General features: G+C 44.3%; 1 protein-coding gene across 1 annotated transcript; it reads right to left on the bottom strand.

The window, feature by feature from the left end:
• Nucleotides 1–4,334: 4,334 nt before the first annotated feature.
• Nucleotides 4,335–8,150, bottom strand: LOC115153283 (cyclin-dependent kinase 1-like). The gene is made up of 8 exons (XM_029698567.1): nucleotides 8,020–8,150; nucleotides 7,477–7,519; nucleotides 6,485–6,641; nucleotides 6,156–6,279; nucleotides 5,807–5,977; nucleotides 5,510–5,673; nucleotides 4,914–5,055; nucleotides 4,335–4,671 (listed from the first exon to the last, which is right to left on the bottom strand). The coding sequence occupies exons 1-8, from the start codon at nucleotides 8,029–8,031 to the stop codon at nucleotides 4,558–4,560; spliced, it is 927 nt and encodes a 308-aa protein (XP_029554427.1). The 5' UTR covers nucleotides 8,032–8,150; the 3' UTR covers nucleotides 4,335–4,557.
• Between the last annotated feature and the right edge of the window lie 943 nt (nucleotides 8,151–9,093).

Raw genomic sequence — 9,093 nt, 5'->3', positions numbered from 1 at the left:
AGTGCCGACTGGAAACCCAACACACACTGGAAGGGGGTCAACCCAGTGGAGGAGTGATAAAGGGAGTTCTGGGCGTACTCTGCCCAGGGAAGGAGTCGTGCCCACTCACCCTGCCGATCCTGACAGTAACTCCTCAGGAACCTCATCAGCTCCTGGTTCACCCTCTCCACCTGCCCGTTAGACAGGCTGATATCCGGAAGTGAGGCTGACCGTGACCCTGAGCTTCTCCAAGGCCCTCCAACCTTGTGATGTGAACTGGGGGCCACGGTCGGAGACGATGTCCCCCGGAAGGCAATAAGGCTGGAAGAGTGCCTTGGCGACCTGGAGAGACCATTAAGAGGGATTAAAAGCGACATGACTTGGAAAATCGTGGTAGAACCATGGGGGGGGGGGGGGGATTCGGTTACAAAGTCAATGGATAGATGTGACCAAGGTCGCTGAGGCATGCGAGGGGGGGGGACGATGACTTGATTTGAGCACATCTGGAACAGCAGTTGACATACCGAGTGACATCCTGCACCATGGTGGGCCACCAGTACTTCTCAGCGATGGAGTAGATGGTGAGAGAAATACCTGGATGTCCAGCGACGACAGCTGTGTGCCCAGGTCAGCAGCCAATCCCTGTGGGAACGTAGAAGCACTCGTGAGGACAATTCCGGGGTGCAGGCTCCCTCTGGCGGATGTCCACATCTACGTCCCAAACCACTGGACCCACGACTCAGATGGGATTATGGGTTCCCTCTGGACAGGAACCTCTCCTGAATCATATATATGGGACAGAGCATCAGCCTTGATGTTCTTAGAACCTTTGCGATAGGTCAGCATGAAGTCGAACCTGGTGAAGACAAATGCCCACCTGGCTTGTCGCAGATTCAGTCTCCTCGCTGTCCTTATGTACTCTAGATTCCGATGGTTGGTGAGGATGACGAATGGTTCCTTGGCGCCCTCCAGCCAGTGTCTCCATTCCTCTAACGCCAATTTTACCACCAGGCGCTCCCGACCACCAATGGCGCAATTCCTCTCTGCGGAGGACAATTTCTTGGAGAAAAAGCACAAGGATACAATTACAATGGGTTACCCTGTCTTTGTTGCAAAACTGCCCCCACGCCCACCTCAGATGCATCTACCTCAACCACAAAAGGTAGCCTGGGATCTGGGTTTTATAGCAAGGAAGCGGAGGTGAAACACTGCTTGGAAACAAAAGGCCTCGTCGGCTGCTGGAGACCACACCAACCTACGAGGTCCACCCTTGAGGGAGGTGAGAGGGGCAGCGACTGCGCGCTGAAGTTCCTGATGAAGCGGCGGTAGAAGTTGGCAAACACCAGAAACCGTTGTAACCCCTTGATGGGGGTTGGGACTGGCCATGACCTTACCGCATCTACCCTCTTGTCCTCCATCCTCACTCCCTGCGGGCTGATTTGGTAACCCAGGAAGGATACAGCCCTCTGGTGGAATTGGCACTTCTCTGCCTCGATGAACAGGTGATTAACCAAGCGGTGTTCCAGGACAGCGCGAACATGGGTGGTGTGGTCTTTCAGGTTGGTCGAAAAGATCAGAATGTCATCAATGCATACAATCACCTGCTGTTCAAGCATGTCCCTGAACACCTCGTTGCCGAATGCCTGGAAAACTTACGGAGCATTGGCTAAGCCAAAGGACATAACCAAATACTGGTAGTGACCAGACACCGTGCTGAATGCTGTCTTCCACTCATCCCCCTCCCGGATGCGGATCAGATTGTAGGCACGCCGCAGGTCCAGTTTAGTGAAGAACTGAGCCCCGCGGAACTGCTCTATGGTTGACGGCACCAACGGGAGAGGGTACCGTTATCCTCTCCCCTTTTTGGGGATTGTGACCTGGTGCACTTGTGATGAAGATGCTCTACTGATGATTGGATTCCATGGTGAGGGTGAGGGATGTTTTTAATTATTCCAGATTCCAATGGCCGACAGATGAGTCCTTGAACCCTAAAAGGAGAGGAGAGCGGCTAGATGGTAATGTTGAGGGAGGCAAGGGTCTGATCCATAAAGTTACCTGCGGAGCCGGAATCCACTAAAGCTGTAGACAGTACATGAGGGACAGTCAGCCAGAGTGATGACTCTGAAATATCTAGCAGGAAGAGCTTAATCTGGAATACTCACTCCTGGTCCAAGGGATGGAACATCATGTGACCGTCCCTCTGCTCTAGTGGATCCTGAAGTACCGGACACCGCTGGAGCTTGTGCCCTTCTTGCCCACAATACAGACATAGCCCCAGCTGTATCCGTTTGCTTCATTCCGCTGTGGAAAAGCGTGTGACCCCTACCTCCATGGGTTCAGGCTCTGATCCCGAGTACTCGCCAAAGGAGGAAGAGAAGCGATGAGAATGCCGACGCTCCCAGAGAAGGTTATCCAGGCAGAAGGCCATCGCAAGAAGTGCATCCAGGATGAGGTTGTCATCCTGACAGGCCAGTTCCATCTGGAACTCTGAATAGCATGCAAAGCGCTGGCTCATTCCATCCACCAGGAGCTGCTATTGTCCGAAAAGTGAGCGCATACTCAGCAGCAGTCTGATTCCCCTGCTGTTGCTGAAGCAGATGCTCACCTCCCGCTTCGCCCTCCACGGGATGATCGAAAATACATTTAAACAGAGCCATGAACCCCTCATAAGACTCTAGCTCATAACGATTAACAGGAGTGCGTAATGATGAATCCCAGGACCGGTGGTTAGTATTCTGGCGGAGGGGAGGAGCAGGAGAAGATATGACAGAGGCCAACAATCTTTTCCAGTTGGATGGTCGACCACTGAAAGCACTGACGCGAAGCCCAATAGACAAAGTATGTTAAGCTTTGGTTGACATTTGAGAAAGCAAGAAATGGTAGTTATGCTGAGCTTATGAAAATGTACCTCTTCAATTTACCTCTCCACATGACTTTAGGACCATCGACTGTCCAAGCCCCCCAGGAATAATCCCATCCATCAGAACCACTAAGTTCAGATCGGTCTGATTCTCTGTGCTCTGAGTCGGAGGGGGACCAGCTTGCGTTAGGCTATATCTTCCAAAAGTGTTGAAAAGTACATATCTCCCATTTATAACGCTGCAGTAATCCAAAGTTTCTCACAGTAAAGTATAACCTGTGTGTTTGCTTGTTTACGTCTCCGTCTCCTACCCTGTTCCCTTTAACTCTGCTCCTGTTCTCCAGGACCTAGGGGTTCTGCCCAACACCCAGACGTGGATCCACCTGATGTCCTCCATTACCAACAACCCTCCAACTTGTCATCACCTGCAGCTACTGTTATTGTCATGTCATTATCTGCTAAGAAAGGTTTCTTGATCATATTGGGCACATAATATGTGAGATACACAGATTAACTAAAAACACCAGCACTGGTAAACACTCAGATCAAAGAAAGCAGCAGTGCCTGGACTTTGCAGGATCCTACTTCAAGTCCCCCTTCCGAGACTGGCTGCCTGTTGAGAACAAGTGACAGGCAGAACCTCCCACCCACACAGCAACAACCTCAATATTCCACACACCAGAATTCAGTATTTTAGTCTATTATTGCCATGTGAGTGTACAAAAAAAGAAATCTGAAAATAAATGACAACTGTACAAAAAAAATATCAAGTTTCTGTTAAAATCTTAATTATTGCCAGGTTGGTTTTCACAGGTGTTTCACAAGGTGTTCATTATTGTAAGGTATCCTTTGATGGTATTTATTTGTTCCACATTATTCATTGTATTCTAGAACCTACAATACATATATTCAACCACAAGGTGTACTAATGAGCTATATGAGAGACTACTAAAATTATATTATTTCAGTGTAGATAAGGTTAAAATAAAAAAAAATGACAGGCAGACAAGCCAGTGTATGAATCAAATAGATCTGCCAAGGACTGGAGTGGAAATTAGTCGACTTCGTGATCTGTAAGGTAACTTTAATGTGTCAAGCAGATTACAGGTTCTCTCTGCCATTTCTGAAATGTACCAACGTTTAAGACATGGATTTCATGTTGTACTGTTAACAAGGTACCCAAAAGTAGTTTGAAGTAATGTTTTAATTTTTATCTAAACAAAACTTGTTTAAACAGTGAAATTGTCGCTGAAATCAGCCTTGCAGTCTACCAATTATTTGTAACTATGTTCCGGCTCCCCGTCATCCGCTACCAGAAAGAAACTGGCCCGCAGCTGAATATAGTTGATGATCCCTGTGTTAAATCCTGATAAGGTATGACTTGCTAAAAACTGAAATATACACTTGAAAGCATCAAACTGAAGGCAGGAATGCAGAAACAAAGTGACAGATTAACAGTTATTATTGCCTGATAAAAAACAAAACAATTTAGAAGTATCAGTTCTGCAAAAGTGCACTTTATTGAAAATATACTGTCACTTTAGATCCAAACTTTGTTTTTTTACACAAGTTATTTACAGAATAGTTATTCATATTAGATAGAAAAAGGACAAACAAAGAAAGGACAAAGATATATTAAAAAAAATCAAATCAACAAATTCAATACACATCCATAATTGTACTCTTTTTCAGGTCCTTTGAGTAGAGCCATGTGACATTTACATTGTGACCGTGCTGGCAGGTAGAGTGGTTTTGTCCAGGTCGTCAAAGTATGGATGGCTCATAGCCTGTCTAGCAGAGATCCTCTTGGGTGGGTCATAGATCAGCGTTTTCTACAAATGAGGACGATAGGAAGTTATGAAGCGACACATTCTACAGGGGGACATGGTCACTTTCATTTGTATCCTAAAGACTACTGCTGTGCTGACAGAACAATAGGTCACTTCAATATCACTAATACTATCCAAAACACAACCAGCCCCTTGAAAAAGACAGGTGTGTACTGGGCTTCTACAGTAACAATGTTTCATAATCAATCTGAATAAATATTAGGAGAACAGGGAAATTGTCTTACAGCGAGCAGATCAATGCCATTCTTATCCAGGTTTTTCACCATGGAGGACAGATTCCCTGACTTCCACTTGGGGAACGTGTTCTTGTAGTCAGGCAGAGATTCTACCTCTGGCCAGATGTCATTGTTGGGAGTACCAAGGGCCCTGGAAAAGAAAGAAACCATGCTTGATAAATTCTTAATTCAAGGAGATCATAAAATGTCATCCAGTATGCCCATCATGGAGCAATTATCTCAGTGTTGACTGTTCATCACTCAACTTGTCTGCCTGTCAATTCTGGATGGCTCATTGCCCACCACAGCTCAATCAAATGTCCTAATCTAGCATCAAATAGCTACATTGTCTACAACAAAAACATTAACATTCAAATGTATTGATTAACCAACCTAGATGTTGGTAGCAGTAGGATTTGTTATATTACAGATGTGTATATTCACATGCAAATATACTGAGTGTACAAAACATTAGGAACACCTGCTCTTTCCATGACAGACTGACCAGGTGAATCCAGGTGAAAGCTATGATCCCTTATTGATGTCACCTGGTGTAACTCAACATTAGAAAGGTGTTCCAAATGTTTTGTACACTCAGTGTATACCTGAAGATCCTGAAGAGCTGGTCAATCTCTGAGTCTCCATGGAAAAGTGGTTTCTTTGTGGCCAACTCCGCAAAGATGGTCCCGATACTCCAGACATCCACAGGGGTGGAGTACCGTGCTGCACCCAGCAGAACCTCGGGAGCCCTGTACCACAGTGTTACAACCTGGAGACAAAGACACAGTTAATGATGCCATTAAAATGTATGCGTACACACACACACACCTTATGATAGCCTTACTTTACATGTGTATCTGCTAATGCTCTTTGGAAATTAACTATGTGGTGTTCTGGCTTACCTCGTGGGTATATACCCGGACTGGCACCCCGAAGGCCCTGGCCAACCCAAAGTCTGCCAGCTTGATCACTCCCTTGTTGTCAATCAGCAGGTTCTGGGGCTTCAGGTCTCTGTGGAGGACCCTTCTACAGTGGCAGAACAGGATGCCCTCCAAGATCTGGTACAGATAGCTCTGGATGGGGGAGATAGTAGCAGAGGGTTAAAATTCACATACTGGCAAGAAACACTGTTTACAGTCCAATACAACTTGGACTTAAAACACTAAGTTGGTATACTAAGAGCAGAAAGTGAAGAAAATACAAACAAAGTTATGTGCATCATGACTGCCCCGCCCTCAGTGGGGTCGATACCTTCACAAGCATGGGGTCCATGTACTGGCCCGAGGGGATAGAGTCTAGGTATTTCTTCAGGTCCATGGAAAGGAACTCAAAGATGAGGTACAGTCTGGACTCCTGCATCAGCACATCTAGAAGGCTGTTTGGAGACAAAATATATGCTATTTGTTTATGTAGACACTAGATAGCTAATATGATATGGCAATTGCAAGACTTGCTCAGAGCCTATTTGGAATGATGGTGTGTCTGAGCTTTGAACTGATAAGACATCACATCTACTTTCTTGCTGCCTGGCTACTGTAAACTCTTTAGGAACCCCACAGACACAAACACACACAACATACCGTACAACATTAGGGTGCGCTAGCTCTTTGAGCAGAGAGATCTCTCTAACAGCTGTGCTTGGCACTCCCTCCTCCTCACTCTCCAGTCGGATCTTCTTCATGGCTACTACCTGGCCTGTCGACTTGTGTCTGCCTTTGTACACAACCCCATAGGTACCTGGAAATCACAGGAACAATCATGCTTTACTATGTTGTGTAGCTAACTTGATGAATAATGTATAGCGGCAAGTGGTACCGCTGCATCAAGTCTGGAACCAACAGGACCCCGATTTTGTATTTTTTTATTGTACCTTTATTTAACTAGGCAAGTCAGTTAAGAAAACAAAATCTTATTTACAATGACGGCCTACCCCGGCCAAACCCTGACGACCCTAGGCCAATTGTGCGCCGCCCTATGGGACTCCCAATCACGGCCGGATGTGATACAGCCTGGATTCAAACCAGGGAGTGTAGTGACACCTCTTGCACTAAGATGCAGTGTCTTAGACCGCTGCACCACAAGTGTCTACCCCCAAGCAATAAGACTGCTAAATAGTTAACAGAAATATCTACACAGACTATCTGCATTGACCCCCCCTCCCCTCCCCTCTGTACTGACTCTTCACATATGCTGCAGTTGGCTATCCTGTTGCCTAATCACTTTACCCCTACCTATGTGTACATATCTACCTCAATTACCTTGTATCCCTGTACATCGACTTGGTACTGGTACCCCGTGTATATAGCCAAGTTATCGTTACCCATTATTATCGTTCTATTATTTTTCTCTCTGCATTGTTGGGAGGGGGCAATAAGCATTTCACTGTTAGTCTACGAAGTATGTGACAAATTAAATTAGATAAACAGGTTTGAAGAAAATACAAAGAAGAAAATCTAATGACATGCACACAAATCTAGCAAGCTAGATATAGCAGGTTCACAATTATATACATATTAGTCTAGATAGATAGCAAGTTTGGGGGGAACAAATCAAAGTTGATAAAATAACATACCCTCTCCGATTTTCTCTATTTTCACGTAATCCTCCATTGTTCCCTGAAAAAAAACAGTCTAGGTTACTAAAGCCATTCATGCAATTTAAAATGAACGATATGTCAAAATAGCCAACTTAGTTTGTGTTTGTTGGAGGTAACTACAGTAGCTAGAGTTAGTTAAGAAACCTCGCTTAATCTAACAAGTGTTAGGGGAAAAAATAATGACGTCTGCGTTAAGAAAATAGATAGCCAAGTATTTAGATAACGTTAGTTGACTAACGTTACCTATCTAACTTAGGTAGTCAGCCAACATTGAACATTATTTTAGTATCATTACTCGATAACAAAACAGTATAACATTACTTTGTGACATTTAATGTGACGCCTTGTTAGTAATAATTTCCAATATCCTCGTTTTCAAAAGCTGTTCATGTGATAGCTAGCTAGCGAATGTTTCCCTCAATGCTAGTTAGTTACATTTTCAATTTCATGACAACTGCTACAATACAATCGGTCAAACAAACAAAGAATACATGTTGCGAAAAAGGTAAAACTTTATACCTGTTGTGCCATGTCGTTGTGTAACGCGACTGTTGAATGGAAAATGAGTGTGGCTCTATTACAGTCAGCTAGCTACTGTACTACTGCTGGGTGCACGCTTTTCGAATTGGCCGCGGGGCTGCTAGCTTTCAAAACCAAGCAATCACGTCGCTGGGTGTCTTTCAAAAGCGCCAATCGGGAGGATGCCAATTCGAAGCAGGATATGATGGTTTTAAAGTTTAAACAGAGAGGAAGGGGCGAAGCGAGATGGAAACTTAAATATGTCTCCTCCAGCAAGGTGGCTTTTTTTCCCAACCAAGCGTATTTTTTGTATGGAGGTCAATTAGAAGGTCGAATTTGGTCAACAAAAAATGCAATGGCTTATGTGCTACGTGAGTCTTATTTGATCGAATATAAGTTCCGTAATGGTTAAGTTGTTACGATTTTACTGACATCGTGGCAACTTTGTGAGAAAAAAACACTTTATATTGGAGTTGTGCCTGGGTTATTGCTATATGGTATCATTGGGGCGTCCCTACCCTAAACACTAACCTTAATGCTTACTTTAACAATAACCCCCTTGATAACGTCAGAGGATTCCATATAGCAAGATCCGGTGTGCCTGTTGTTCAATCAAATCAAACTTAATTTGCCACATGCACTGAATACAACGAGTGTAGACTTTACTGTGAAATGCTTACTTACAAGCCCCCTTACATCTAGAATGTTCAGCTAGTGGAACACCGCTCCAATATCCAATGATAGGGCGTGGCGCGAATTACAAACACCTCAGAAATCCCAAAACTTCAATTTTTCAAACATATTACTATTTTACACCATTTTAAAGACAAGACTCTCCTTTATCTAACCACATTGTCCGATTTCAAAAAGGCTTTACAACGAAAGCAAAACATTAGATTATGTCAGGAGAGTACCCAGCCAGAAATAATCACACACCCATTTTTCAAGCTAACATATAATGTCACATAAACCAAAACCACAGCTAAATGCAGCACTAACCTTTGATGATCTTCATCAGATGACACTCCTAGGACATTATGTTATACAATACATGCATGTTTTGTTCAATCAAGT

The sequence above is a fragment of the Salmo trutta genome, chromosome 18, assembly GCF_901001165.1.
Source record: "Salmo trutta chromosome 18, fSalTru1.1, whole genome shotgun sequence".
Classification (NCBI taxonomy): domain Eukaryota; kingdom Metazoa; phylum Chordata; class Actinopteri; order Salmoniformes; family Salmonidae; genus Salmo; species Salmo trutta.
The sequence above is the reverse complement of the archived record's forward strand: the minus strand, read 5'-3'. Positions and strand labels throughout refer to the sequence as shown.